The sequence below is a fragment of the Stigmatopora nigra genome, chromosome 23 (genome assembly GCF_051989575.1).
Source record: "Stigmatopora nigra isolate UIUO_SnigA chromosome 23, RoL_Snig_1.1, whole genome shotgun sequence".
Lineage (NCBI taxonomy): Eukaryota > Metazoa > Chordata > Actinopteri > Syngnathiformes > Syngnathidae > Stigmatopora > Stigmatopora nigra.
The window spans coordinates 7,242,050-7,257,500 of NC_135530.1; the positions used below are offsets into that span (position 1 = coordinate 7,242,050).

General features: G+C 43.7%; 1 protein-coding gene, 1 long non-coding RNA gene and 1 pseudogene across 3 annotated transcripts in view; 1 reads left to right on the forward strand and 2 right to left on the reverse strand.

Annotated features, from left to right (window-relative positions):
- Positions 1 to 15,451, forward strand: part of LOC144181123 (uncharacterized) — a 28,307-nt gene that overhangs the window by 7,077 nt on the left and 5,779 nt on the right. For both annotated transcript variants that reach the window (XR_013324614.1, XR_013324615.1), the window contains exon 3: positions 12,051 to 15,451. This exon is cut by the window's right edge and continues 767 nt beyond it. This is a non-coding gene — a long non-coding RNA (uncharacterized LOC144181123). The remainder of the gene's footprint in view (positions 1 to 12,050) is intronic.
- On the reverse strand, positions 198 to 11,330 carry LOC144181120 (uncharacterized). The gene is made up of 3 exons (XM_077709435.1): positions 11,050 to 11,330; positions 6,279 to 6,384; positions 198 to 1,535 (listed from the first exon to the last, which is right to left on the reverse strand). The coding sequence occupies exons 1-3, from the start codon at positions 11,109 to 11,111 to the stop codon at positions 1,413 to 1,415; spliced, it is 291 nt and encodes a 96-aa protein (XP_077565561.1). The 5' UTR covers positions 11,112 to 11,330; the 3' UTR covers positions 198 to 1,412.
- LOC144181270 (uncharacterized) lies at positions 7,398 to 8,630 on the reverse strand (annotated as a pseudogene).

Genomic DNA, 15,451 nt, shown 5'->3' on the forward strand with positions numbered 1-15,451 from the left:
ATAATTACCTTCGTCCGTAATTATCAATAACTGCAGGCAGACATCTTATTCAATTATTGACATTTAATTAAATAGAAATGGATAACAACAGGTAAAACCTCCGAAGGGTAGAGTTTCAGCAAGTTCCTCTTACAACTTCCGAACGTCTCCCCGAATAGACGTTCTCGTACGACTCTTATTGCCATGAATCAAAACAATTTACAGAGTTGTTGATCATTCCATCACGTATGAGTAAAAACAACATCTGGGACTACAATGACAATCAAAGTATTTTACCAATAACAAAAACAGGAGACTAGACCTAAACAACATTTAGATTAGAACAATTATGCCTTCCTTCACCTAAGAATCATAATAATTACATAAAGAAAAACTCGAAGTGCGTCACGAGTGTTATGGACGTGGCAGAAACAATATCTTTGTTATGGGCTCTGTTGCTGGAAATGGCAGATATCCAGTCCTTGCCCGATCAACAACCCTCTCAGCCCGATACTGGGTATGTGGATGTAGCAACAATCCTTGGAGAAGTCCATGTGAGAGTGGACCAGGCAGCAGTTCATGACCTTGCAACACTTTGAGAATAATAAGAGAATGATTTAACAAAGAAATGACTTAATACAACTATATTTATAATAGTAATACAGAATAAACCCAACATAGTGACAGTATGACTTTCTCGGAGGTGGACCATAATTTGTGATCATCAGGTACATCACTACCACAAATTGAATCATGTGGTTTAAATTGTACAGGTATAAATCTTATATCTTACTGGTATTTTCACTCCCCTTAAAAGGAATGCATTTTGAACCATCTGCACCATTGCACAGCGACCATTCCATGCTGTGGGAAAACCCAAATATACTGTATACCCACACATCCAATACCCATCATCTTGGGGATCAGTGCCCATTATATCAGGGAGAGTGTAATAGTCCCTGCAGGTGGCACCCGGGGGCGCTCCTGTGGCATTGAACTGATCTTTGTTAGTGGTGTTTCGCGTGCACGGGGTAATTACCTGACTGCAGTACTTCATGGAGACTTCTCCTACTGGTCTGGACCTACCCCAGAATGTCATATTACTGGCAAAACACACTGCCTTAAAATTACGTGGGTATGGGATGTTGTTTAACATAACTAAATCTGTCCAATTATAGTTCAAAAGCCTTGTGAATTTTCTACCTGTTAAAGGTGGTACCGTGGCATCAACCTCGATAACTACAGATCTTAATACACCTTCTAGATACTGTGATCTCAGTGTGTCGGGATACCATAGAGGTGTGTAGGTGTTATAGGTATAGGGGTCGATTGGCTTGGGATATACTGGTGGGGTACCTGTGGAATAAGGCATACGACTGCACACATAACAACTTTCTTTCACACCAGTTTGTTTTTTCTGAAATACCATGAAATTATACTTTTACCGCTGTAGGGGTGGTGAGTTGAACCATGAACGGACCTTCCCAGCGCGCAGAAGACCAGGACTTCCTTTTTATGGCTCGGATCAGGATTTGGTCACCAGGCTTCACCACCTCCTGCAAGGGGGACAAAGGGGATAATGGCAGCTTACATGTATCTTGGACGAGTTTTTCTCTAAACATCTTTACCATTCATTCTCTGACTGGATCCGTCGCGCCCTTTGTTTCCTGCCATGGTTCACCTTCCCATAGGGGGAGTTGGAATGGTCTCCCATGAACTATTTCAAAAGGTGTTAATCTCGAGCTAGTTGGTACTATCCGCATATATGTTTTAACAATTGGTAGGCATTCTGGCCATGGCTTTTTTGTTTCTTCCATGGTTTTCTTAAGTCTTAATTTTATCGTATCATTCGTTCTCTCTACCAGTCCTGCACTCTGCGGATGGTAAGAGCAGTGGTTTTTTGAACTTATTCCTAGATGGTTTGCCATTTGTTGGACTATGTTGTTTACAAAATGAGCGCCATTATCACTCCAGATGATACTGGGGATCCCATGTTCTGGGATTGTGTTTACAGATGACTTTCGCCACCGTTAATGCATCTGGTGATCTGGCTGGGACCATTTCAGTCCATTTAGAGAACGAGTCAATCAAGACTAAGCAGTATTTATAGTGGTTACTTTTGGATAATTCAATAAAATCCATGTGTATAATCTCAAAAGGGTACGTACCTTTTGGGCATTGGCCCCGTTTGGGTCTGAGGTTACCTTGCACGTTATGTCTGCAACAAATTAAACAGTTCCTCCAAAAAAATTTTAAAGTAGGTATTTAGACCTGTTGGCACATGAAACACACGCTGTACCATGTCCATCATCCCCCCTGTTGAGACATGAGATTTCCCATGGCTCAGTTTTGCTACCATTTGGAATAAATTCTTTGGTAAGCATGGTAGGCCTTTTGTTGTGTATAGACCATCGGCAGACTGTTCTGCACCTTCATCTATCCATGCATCTTTTTCTTTTTGTGGTGCAATGTTTTGCATATCAATTAATACTGTTTTTGGGATTGACTCATTCTTTTGTTGTTGTGTATACTGTGCAGTAAATGTTTGTGCTGCTTCTTTAGCTGCTGTATCTGCTCTGGCATTCCCTTTACTAATTCTGTCGTTGCCTCTAGTATGTGCCTTACATTTGCATACAGCTATATGGCTGGGAAGTAGTACTGCATTAAGCATTTGTTTTAACAGTTCAGCATGTTCTACTGATTTGCCTGTAGATGTTTTCATCCCTCTCCTCTTCCATTGTGCACCAAATACATGTAGAGTGGAGTGTGCATATTGGCTGTCTGTATAAATTGTGACCTTTTTACTTTTAAACAATTTGCATGCCTTTGTTAACGCTATAATTTCTGCAGCTTGAGCTGAGAGATTAGATGGCAGTTTTTCTGCACATAAGACTTCGTTGTCTGTGACGACTGCAAATTCTACTTGATTTTTCCCTTGTTCTGATTTGGATGCTGATCCATCTACATATACATAGGTGCTGTCTGGAATAGGAGTGTCTTTAAGATCTGGTCTAGGTTTGCAGCTTTCGCTGGTCCTTTCATCAAATTGGTGTGGATCTCCGTCTTCTTCAGTTGGTATCAGCGTTGCTGGGTTCAAGGTATTGCATCGCTTGATGGTGAGATGGGGTTGCGATAACAGTGTAGCAGTGATGGCTAGGTGTCTTGCTGGTGACAGAAATGACATTTTAGTTTGTGTTATCAGTAGATCCACTTCATGGGGGACTAGGAGTGTGAGTGGATGGAACAGCACAAGTTCAGCTGTCATCTGGATGGCTAATGCTGCTGCACACACTGCTCGTACACACGAAGGTAGAGCAGCTGCAACTGGGTCCAGTCGTTTTGAGTAGAACGCTACTGGTCTCATCTTTGTTCCATATGGTTGTAATAACACTGATGTCATGAAAGTCTCTTTGCAGGTCACCGTTTGGGTGAATGGTTTCTCGTAGTCAGGAAGTGCTAGGACTCCTGATTCCAAAATTTGCTGTTTTACTTCTAGGAATGTTCGATTCCCTTCTTCAGTCCATGTTACTGGATCCTCATTGTCATCTCAGTAGCATAAATCATGCTTAGCAGTGGCTGAGTTAGCTCTGCATAGTTTGGAATCCAGCTCCGACAGTAGTTAGTTAGGCCTAAGAAGGCCATCATTTGCTTTTTTGTCTGCGGTTTCGGACATTGTTGGATGGCTTCTCGTCTTTCATCTGTTAGCTGTCTTCCTTCCTGTGAGACCCGATGTCCCAAGAAGGTGATTGACTCCTGGCAGTACTGCAGTTTTGTCAGTGACGCCTTGTTGCCAGTTCGCTCTAGATGCTTGAATATTCTGATGGATTCTTCTTTATTCTCCTCTTCTAGGGGACTGGCTACCAGTATATCGTCTACATATACTAGGATCTGTGTGGTGTCTTTATGTTCATGTTGACTGATGCATGCTGCGATCTCTTGTGAGAATATTGTAGGGCTGTCACAGAACCCCTGTGGCAGCCTTGTGTATGTGTATTTGATTCCCTCAAACGTGAAACCAAACCAGCCTTGGGCCGTTTTGTGTAATGGAATAGAGAAAAATGCATTGCTTAGGTCAATTACTGTAAATAATTTTTGATGTGGTTTTAACTCATTCAACAGTGTATGTGGGTCTGGAACACAGGGTGCTCTTGTTTGCACTGCTGTATTGACCTGTCTTAAATCTTGGACCAATCTCCATTTACCCGTCTCTGCTTTCTTCACGGCAAAGATGGGAGTGTTGCATTCGCTTGTTGGACTTTCAATTAGAATACCTGCTTCGAGCATTTCTTTAATTACTGGTCTGATGCCATCTATAGCATCTGGTTTGAGGACATATTGTTTGGCTCTTGGTCGGAATGATGTCTTGGGTTGAATTCTTATCTCTTTTGCTCTGTTCATTTTTCCTACGTCTGCTTTTGATTTGGCCCAAAGTGTACTTGGGACTGTAGGGAAGTCTTCAGCTTGTAGGAGTATGTAATATTGTCACGCAGTCAAATGTTTTCTTGGATTTGCTCGAGTCATCCACTTCAACTTCTGTCTAGTGACTGTGAGGTTTCCTCTTTATGGACACATGGGGTGTTATATCAAACTGTAGCAGCTTTTTTACTTGAGGTGTTAAGTCTACCGTGGCGGCTGCGTCTCCATCTGCTGTTGAATACAGGTACTCCAGTCGAAGTGGTTGTGGTCCCAGTCGCTCGAATTGTTTAACAAATCCCGTTCTAGCTTTCCCAAATTTCACAGTGATGTGTAATGGCCAGGGGGTTTGGGCTTGTCCATCCACATTTTCAACTTTGGATTTCAAATGTTTGACTACAGATGAGGGCTCTTGTGTTGTTAAATCCAGGGAGTAAAACGTATGAGGCTCCTCTTGACCATCAACCACTTGAATCCCTGCTTCCTCCCATCTGTGGACTGGTTTCATGCCATCGTCTGTGGGAATAAGGCTAATTTCCAATTTACGGAGAAGATCTCTTCCCAGGAGGTTTACAGGACAGTTCTTACTCAGGACGAACTTTGCTTCATGGTTTCGCCCATTTTCATCTGTTACATTTGTTTTTCTTGACTTCCTCAACAGCTCTGTGTGTCCTCCTGCTCCTATCACAGTGATCCACTCCTTCCCTGGTATCAATCCAGGTACTTTATCTTTGATAACTGATTTATCTGCTCCAGTGTCGCATAAAAATTTTACTGGTGTTTGTGACTGTCCTACCAGTAGGGTGTAGAATGGTTTGTTGTCTTTTTCCCATAGGGTGGACATGATTTCGGTTAAGTTTAACACTTCTGCTGGCGAGCAGGGAGTTTCTTCGTCCTCCCTATCGCTTTCTTCAGTTTCCTCTTCAGTGTCAGGCTTCCGTCCCTCTTTCTTCTGGCGTCATTCTCGATATTCATTTTCAGGGTTGTATGGTGGAGGTCTCATGTTCCCGCTGGATGGAAACTTGCAATTTTTACTAAAATGTCCCTTTCTACCACAGTTGAAACACCTGTCATCTTTATATGTCCATCTTGATGGGCCAGGTCTTCCTTGACCTCTTCCCTTCCCACGCCCTCGTTGGTAGAACACTTGTGATGAGTCTTGGTTCACCAACGAGGCCATGGCTTGGGTCAGAGTATTAATTCCTTAGCTTGCCTGTTTTTGGCGGTATCTCTCTTCAGCATGAATCACCCACTCCATGAGTTGATTCATGGGCGAGGTTCGGTATGTGATACAGTATTTTTGTACGAAACCTTTGATTTCGGGCTGGAGCCCTTCCAGAAATGTTTGTCTTAGTTGGGCTTGGTACACCCCTTGCTCATTCTGGGTACACCCCTTGCTCATTCTGGTCTTCTGCAATCCCACTATGGGTTTTGAAAACTTCCTCAAATCTTGCTCTAAATTTATGAACTCCTTCTCCTGGTTCTTGTCTTGTAGCCCTGATTTCATCATAACATGGCGTTGGGCGCCAGGTCTCTCGCACTCGGGCCAGGACTCCTTCTACTGACTGCGTTAGGTCATCTGAGTCGTGTGGGTGAACTTTCCCTTGTTTATCACTTTCATCAAAATTTCCTGTCACTCTGGAAAAGTTGTGTCTCAGACTTATGATGAACGCTCTTTTTGTCTCTGCTCCGTTCAGGTGGAAGGATTGTCTGTTGTTCAAAATTATTAGACCATTCAGTCGGGTTCTTGATCGGGTCTCCCAGTCCTCTGCATGCTTCAGTGTAATCAGACTCGGTCCATGGACGGTGGATGAGAATGATTCTACTTTGATCTCCATTCACCTGAAAATGTGGATTTGCTACTTCAACCATGGGATATATCTGACCTGGTGGTGCCCATTGTGGTGGGTAGGAGTGAGGTTCTTGGAATGCCACCAGTGAAGGGTAGAGTTGTCTTTCTTCCCTTCTTTCTCTTTGTGCTCTCGTCTGCATCTGTGGGGAGACAATCAGACCCAAGTGATTTCGGTTCATACCTGTAGTGGCATTTGCATGCTCAGGGTCCTCTTTTCCAACTCCATCTTGGGGTAGTTTTCCATGCCATATGCCTTGTTCCTTGAAAGGTGTGAAAGGAGCAGGAGGAACACTGGGTGACCCCCCTCTAAGTGACTACACTATATAAACCAAAAGACATAATAATAAGCATAAAATACATTCATACTTCACACTTAGGTTGAACAGCAGAGGCGATAGTGAATCACCTTACTTAACGCCAACCTTCATTTTTATGGGCTGTGTAAAGGCGCTACTACAGCTCACCCCAGTCGAGCAGCCCATGTACAAGTTTCGGATCGACTCGATAACATGATTGTCGACGTCTTTGGTAACAAATGCACATGGGATATGCTCATGAGCAATGGTTTCGAAGCCTTTTCAAAGTCAATGAACCCAACTGCCAGCAGAGTCCCGCTTCTCGCGCGTAGGACGATGTGGTGGAACATCGGCAAGTTTTTGGCGCAACCACACGCGGGGGCTAGGAAACTGTGTTGTCTGGGACTCATGGGACAGGTGCATGATAGCATCATTGCCATGATACGTCCAAACAACCGCAGCACCATCGACCCAATTGATACTGGACACCAGTACTGTCGTTAGTAAACATGATAAGTAGCACATCGCTGAGGAAGATGCCTGGCCCAGCCTGCCCTCTGGCCTCCCGTCCTCTGGCTCTGTTGCCATCTCCCGGTTCGTATCTCTCCACCACCCAGTTCAGAGTCGTTCAAGTCGTGCGTTGAGGTTTTGAACGTGCTTGACAAAGGCTGCGATGGAGCTAACGCCATCCCCTTCCATCCCATGACCCCGTTTTTGTCTTTGCGATATTGATGCAAACATCTCATCTGCCTTGATTAAAATAAAATGATCACCTTTGACGTTGGTTTCAAAAATTGTAAACGCGAAAACAAGTTTCCTTTCACCTAGCGTCAAAATAAATCCTATTTCCACTTTAATCTTGTCCTTTTGAAATGTTTTTTCTCTCGAAATGATTTTAATCTCCTGTTCTCACGGCAAAACTAGTTTTGCAAGGATAGACATTACGTCGCTGACGCCAAACCAACCTTGAAGTTTTGCTTTGGTCATTTGCCCCTAGACCCCACAGGGAAGCCTTGATCGTAGCGCAACTTCCTCCATGTTTTATAGCAATCAGGGCAGCAACTGGCTGGTAGTGGTCAACCTTTTCCTTTGCCGCCCGCTCGAGAACCCCCTTTCCCATCTCGTAGCGGATGGTCACATCGAGAACCCCCTTTCCCATCTTGTAGCGTATGGTCACATTGAGCACCAATACAGCAAGGCCTTTAACGCAGACCAGACCTGGTACCCGGAGGTTTCCTTCATGGTCGGTGACTCGGACATTCCTGTGCGTTGTCCAGCCATGCTGCTCAGCCTCAGTGACTGGGAGGTCACACACCTTATGTCTCTGAATCCTGCTCTTCTGAACTGCCGTGCATTGCCCAAGGATGTGTGAGCATGAATCCAACCTGGCTGTGCACCGTCTGCAAGATTCTCTCGACTTGTCCATGCCACAAGTCTGGAACTCCCATGACGGGTAGACACCGGCCCTTACTGCCAGGGCTCCCAAATAGTAGCCTTCGCGAAACCCCACTGCCCCTGGGTCGCTGAGCCACGCATTGCTCACCCTGTCACCTTTGAACAGTCCTATCCCGACACCTTGGACCTGCAACGAGCTCCAGGCCCGGATCTCGTCATTCCTTCAGTTTGGGAAAGCTGGAGGACCCCCGGCACTGCTACACACTCCCCCGTCATCACCTATGACGGGCAGAGTGTCCAGACCGCCACCTGGCCCGTGCCCACTTTGCCTTCCAGCTCGATTCTTGGAGGGTTTTTACGGCCAGCCTCTTCGTACATTTGTCGGTGGATTCAACCATTTTACAGGTGTGCCTAACATGTATGATGGCCATGGCTTTTACCGGGCGCATCATGGAGAGCCCTCTGTCACGTGCTTGTGAATAGAATATTCTATCGCACATGGACAGTGAGTGGTAAATGGAGCCATTCTTTCACAGCCTTTCGTACGATGTTGTCGATCTGAGACAGGATGCTCACTGGTAACTTGTCTAGCTCTGCCTGGTGCCTGGTAGATAATCCTGGGGGCTGCAAACACGTACAAAACCCTCATACCTTGTGAGGGCTTGAGGGGGGCCTGGAAGATCTCCATCAACCATGATTCCACCAGGTACAGGTATTGAAATTGTGGAGAATTTGAAGTACCTGGGCATTCACCCCAACAACAACCTAGACAGGTCCACAAACATAGATGCCCTGTACAAAAGGAGCCAGAGCCGCCTCTACTTATTGAGGAGTCTACGGTCCTTTGGAGTGTGCAGGTCACTGCTGAGCACTTTCTACGACAGTGCTTCTCAATTATTTTCTGTTAGGTCCTGCCTAGCAAGAAAAGAAACATTCATGCAGGTTCTCGAATGAATCAGTGTTTCCTTCATCAAGTTGCCTTCCCCACATTGCAAGCTTTCGGGTGAAAGAGCTAATCTTGTCTGTGACCTGAGGGAGGTGTTTATCTTTCCTTTGAAGCTGTAGATTCAGTTCATTTAGGTTTCCAACTATGTCACTCAGGTAGGCCAGTTTTCCCAGGAAGTTCTCATCACAAAATTTTTCTGCCATTTCATACTTGTGCTCCTGCTCCAAAAACACTTATTTGCTCTCTGAGCTCAAAAACTCGGGACAAGACTTTTCCTCGTGACAACCACCTTGCTTCACTGTGATAAAGCACAGCTTGATGTTCAGCTCCCATCTCATGACAGATGGCAGAGAAGACTCTTTTTTGTGGTCTGGTCTTTATAAAATTGACTACACCTACGATGTCAGTCATAACCTCACTAAATTCAGGGGAAAGTTGCCTGGATGCAAGTGCTTCTCTGTGTATTATTCAGTGTGTCCACTCAGCATGAGGTGAGGCTGTCTGGATGGGTGCCCTAAGTAATATATTCTTCCCTGCCATGGTTTGTGCACCATCACTGCAAACACCAATGCAGTTCTCCCACTTTAGCCCATTTTCAGTCAAAAAGGAGTCCAGAATTTGGAATAGCTCTTCAGCTGTGGCTCTGTCTCTGACATATTTACAAAAAAGTAGATCCTCACACAGGGAGTTTGACAAGTCAAAACGTACATAAGCAATAAACAGACAGTCTTTGTTGCTGTCAGTTGCTTCATCAAATTGTAAGGCAAAACGATCATCTTTGAGTTTATCTACCAGCTGTTTTTGAAGATCGTTAGTAATGTCATCTATACGTCTGGCGACAGTGTCATTGGACAGAGGGATAGTTTTTAGTTTTGCTGCACTGGCGTCGTCCAGCATGACAGAGACCATGTCTAATGCTGCAGGCAGTATCAGCTCCTCTGCTATGGTGTGGGGCTTTTTGCACTGCGCAATTTGGTACGCCACCTTATATGATGCTAACAGCGCTCGATTGTTTACTGAAGTAGCCTTCACAAAGCGGGAGGACTGTTGGCAATATTCAGCACGTTTTCGCTGAAAAAACTCTAGCGACTTATCGGTGTGATTGGGGTGTAATGTATTTAAGTGACGCGCTAATTTATTTGGCTTCATGCTGTTCGCTGCGAGCGTTTTTAGACAGCAAACACACCGGTCTTTTCTCTTCTCCAACTGTGGTCACAGTGAAGCCAAGCGCTAAATATGCTTCGTCGAATTTCCTCGTCTGAGCTTTTGGGTGACTTTCTTTTGTCTCTATCTTTGTCTTTCTCTGCTTTTCTTTTCATCCCTGTTAAAAACTTTTCCATGTTGGGGGTTGTTGAATAACGGAGACTATAGGTGGAACGCAGTCGAAGCTTTTTGTTCAGACTACTCAACACTAACCAAGGCAACTGTTGTCTCGTGAAATGTTGCACTCTCGCAAACATGACAGAAGTAACAAAGAGAGCGCCACGGCCAGCTACTGTAGTGGATGCGCAATTACACTTTATACTAGTACGGCCAAATAAAATCCTGTTCCCCAGGGTTACACGTGCCCCCCCAGGTATCGCACCCCTCCCCCCCCCCAGGTATCGCACCACGCCCCCCAGGGGGCGCGCCCGACTATTTGAGAAGCACTGATCTATATCAACATCTACGTTCGTACATCTACGTAAGGCGCACTGGATTATAAGGCGCACCTTCAATAAATGACCTATTTTAAAACCTTTTCCATACATAAGGCGCACCGGATTATAAGGCGCGGCAGTATAGGCTGTAGTTACGCTATGCAACCGTTAGATGGTGCCGCGGTAAAGAGAATGTCAACAAAACAGTCAGGTAGGTCAGTCAAACTTTATTGATAGATTACAAACAAGCTTTCCACAACTCCATTCACTCCCAAATTGAATAAACGGCTGTAATTATTATTTTCTCTGAGGTAAAGCATTTTCGTGACACATCTTTAACATCTATGAACAACCGCAAGGCATAACATTTTACTTTTCCTCCATTTAGTCAACACACAATACCGTCTCATGGTAAATAAAACGTTAGTGCAATCGCAATATAGTGACACCCGTAATGTGCAAAAACAATAAAGCAGTAGGATAATAACTGTTAACTGTAAACACACAAAAGAAAAACATGAAGCTCACTCTATCAGCTCCTCATCTAAGAATTCCTCGACTTCTCCTTCTGAAGTGTTTGAATTGACCATCTCAGTGAATGGGCCATACAACACGTCCGGCTCCGTCGCATCAAGGTCGTCATCAATCGAGTCAGTGTCGCTGTGGTCTGGCAGTTCGGGGACAATTCCCGTCTTCCTGAAAGCTCGGACGACAGTTGAGACTGATATATCAGCCCGGGCATTTACGAGCGACTGACAGATGGTGGTGTATGTCGTCCAGCGCTGTCTCCCCGTCTAGGTGAATGTGTGTTCGCCTTCTGTCATCCACTGCTCCCACGCAGTGTGGCTTTAAATGCTCTGTTTACACCAACATCTAGCGGCTGGAGTTCTTTTGTCAATCCACCTGGTATGACGGCATGCACTGAATTAGTGCGCTTCACTTGTTTTTTTGATATTATCGGTGATATGTGAGCGCATGGAGTCGTTGATCAATAGGGATGGAGCTGTTTGAAAAAAGCCACCCGGTCTCTTCACTTAAATTTCTCTCTACCATTCTCTCATCTTTTCTTCATCCATCCATCCCTACGTGTATAAATGCACAAACTATATGTATACCCCGGGGCAGTGATAATTTTACAATTGGCACACTGCGAGTCCCAGGGATTCGCTTGTCTGAAAACTGTGAGTCCCAGGAAACTTGTCACGAGTCCCAACATACTACGGATGCAAATAAAACATAAACAACGATATATAAACATTCAGATTTAATTTATTTATTATATGGTTTAGGGTTAGGGTTTATTTATCATTGTACTAGTTTTTCAGCTCGTAGATCCTCCTCTCTTTGCAGCCTTTCCACTTTTCCAGGGCCTTTTGATGGTTCACCCTTTTAGCCAGCTGCACTACCATCAGTTTGTGCTGAGTTTCCACTTGCAGCCTGTTTCTTTTCTTTGTGTGTTTAAGCTGAAATTGTGACTTTGTGAGGTGAAAATTGCCCTTGAATATATCATCCACCATATCTTCTTTCAGCTTCATCAAGTGTGGGCTGTTCATCTCCTTAACAACCTCCAAGTCATTGATACATTGCTCCACCTTCACCCCAACCAAAGCAATGTCAATATTCTCTGTTTGGAAAAATTGAGACAGAATTGTGACAGGGGCCATTGCATCCATCATCATATATGTGATAGAGACAAATTTCTCGGTTGCAATCTTCCTTCGCAACCCTCCAGCCTTTGGGTCTTTAGTGAAATCAATGTCTCTGAAATAGAGCAAAAGACTCTCCAAAGTCCTGTATACTGATGTCAGGGCATTGAAATAGCTGAGCCATCTCACACAATGGACCTCTTTGATCTTCAATATGGGATCATCCAAAATCATCTGTATAACTCGTAGACTTGCCTGCCTCTTGCTGCTACCTTTAAAATAATAAAACAAGTCTGTCAATGTCTCTTGATGTTTCTTCAGAGCTGGATTGTGTTGAGCTGCTTGAGATGTGCAGAGTGCAATTTTGTGAGCAATGCAGTGAACATTATGTAAGTGAGGGCTGTCTCTCTTTAAAATTGCAGCAACTCCATTTTTGTGACCTGTCATCACTGATGCTCCATCACTTCCAAAGCTCTGGACTTTTTCCATCTTGATATTCCTTCCCTCCAGTTCTTTCTTGATTGATTTTGCAATACCTTGACCTGTTGAATCTTTGCACTCAACATTTGCGATGTAATGCGTCGAAGGTTGCATCGTATCATCTATCACTTGGGCATACAGGACAAGGCGCTTTGTATTTGTAGAGTCTGTTGATTCATCAGCAAGTATCGTAACGACTGGTGAATTTTGCAACATCACTTCCTTCTCTTCTTCTATTACAGATGAAATGCTATCCAACAATTCATGAGCCGTAAAGTAAGATTCGTAATTAATTTTGTGTTTTTTCAAAATATCCAAGTCTGCGACACCAAGCTCATGCATCAGGTTTATTATGCTGCTAAACTTGCTGAACGGTATATCTTCCATGGACATCCAATGTACAACTTTCAATAAAGCTGTAACTACTTTGTCTTTTGTTGCTGATGCCTTTTGTTCGATTTTTTTGTTGTTATTTCGCAATGTGGGAATTTTCAGTGCCAACTTGTGTCCGGGCAAAACAATGTGTCTATCCAGGGTGCATTCTTGAAAATTCGTGCATTTAGCAGCCGCAATCAATCCATTTACCTGCTTGTTATCCGTACAAACAGCACAGTACATGAAATTATTTTCCTCGTCATATCGTAACCACGCGAACAGCTGCAACCAAGTCTTTTGTAATGTGCGTAGTTTTCCTTGCTTACCCCGTTTTGCTTCATGATCATCGATCGAATCTTCTGCAGTTCTTTTCTTACTAGTTGTATTTTTAACTGCGAAATAACTATCCAGACTGTTTTGCTTTTTCTGAAACATTTTTTATCTTTCTTACACTATTACGAAACTCTCGTGTGTTGCTATCGCTTCCTCTCCTTCGTCTGCTAGTGTCTGCTAGTCTCGTTCACGCAAGAATTATTTCGTCTGTTAAGTCTCGTCATGCGAGGTTTCTCATTGCGAGATTCAAACAACAATGGCGGACGATCGTTGTGAAGCAAAGATTATGTGGAATAAATTGGTTTGCTATCGGATATGTGTTTTGGTTTTTTTTTTTGATAAAAATTTCTTTGCGTCCGAAAAAAGCACATTACTTGAAATTGTGCGTCTGGAAGAAAAGCTGTGCGTATCAGACGCAGGATGCAGAGGTAACGAGAATACTGCCGGGGTATCTAATCTTATCTCAAGTCCCCCTATGCAACCCAAAATCTTTAACCTTGCCAACATAAATACTAAATATAACAAGGAGTAACATACTCACATTGCCAGGTGAACCTGGGACAATCAAACTTTACTTTGCACTAAACCAGTGATTTTCAAACTTTTTTGGCCACCGCCCCCTTCACCGCCGGGCCAAAATGCCAACGCCCCCCTCTTTACCCCTTTCCAACGAACGCCTCAGATATTATTCGCTAATTTCGTTTCTTTTAATAGACCAATGCGCAGTTCACCTCGAATCATAAAAATTGATAGCTGATGCATTAAGCCGGTCGCTGTGCGCATACGTCTGTGGTTAAGCGTTGCCGGCGCGCTATTGTGTGCTCCTCTGCGGCTGACTGGATGGTGGTGGTTTCCCCAGTCGCCTGCATCGACGATAAACTCGCGACAATTAGTGATATACGGTAGCAGACAACGTTTCTTGTTTCAATAAAGCTTGTTTTTTGTCGACTTTTTATTACAGACAATCAATTTTTCCGGTCTTTCTACAAACACCAACGTCACATTTTTACTGTAATTGCTCCATCGCCCCCTTCACTATTTCAACGCCCCCCATTCGCCTGTTTATTCGTCAGCGCCCCCCTGAAAGTTTACACCACCCCCCGAGGGGCGGTACCGCCCACTTTGAAAACCACTGCACTAAACCATGTGCATTCTAAGGAAAGAAAGGACTCTACTGCCTCAGCAGTTACAATCACCGGCAAAATCAGGAATCAGGAGAAACCAAGTGAGCAAATCTGCTGAACTGACAACTAAAAAGGGCTTAAATAAGGACAGGAAGTGAATCTTGATTAGAGGAGGGATGATGTGGAAGTAGTCACACCTGTGTTGGCCTGGGCAGGGCTTTGTCACAGGGGTGGAGCCACAGCACACACCACACACCCTACTACTTAGTTTCTGTCCAGGCTGACAGCCGTAACATAAGAATACAATTCATATTGCACAACTTGCATGGCTTAGTCTTTGAGACAAGCATATGCTACTGGCAGGATCAGACACATTATGACAATGTTATACGCTAGCTGCTAGCATGAACTTTTTTTAAACGTTAGCTGGAGCTTGCTTGTCCTCTTGTTGAAGTAATGTACAGTGTATTGGTATTAATTGTAGCTCAAACATTTCCATATTCACCTTATGTATCCTGCAAATTCTTTAACTCTGGTTCCATTTCAATGTGTTAGCATTAGCACGGCAGGCAACCCCAAAACTTTAAAACAATTGCTGTATTCACTTGAAAATATGAGCAGGAAAAAAAGTGGCCATCGAGGTATTTAGTTAACATGTTTACTTTATAAGAACTCGCTGTACATTGACAACTAAATGTTTTGTGTATCTATACCAAGGGCGTCAAACTCCCTTTGGTCAGCGGGCCGAATACAGCTTAATTTGAGACCAAGCGGGCCGGACCAGTAAACTCATTGCAAAATTACATAAAAATAACAATAAGCCCACTTTTTTCCTTTGTATTAGTCACCAATACTAATAATTAGTGCAAAGAATGGGTAAATTATCAAAATGTTTATTAACAAAATTTTCCTTTTACATTATAAACAATATATTATGAACAAGAAAATAACATAAATAAATGTCAATTCATG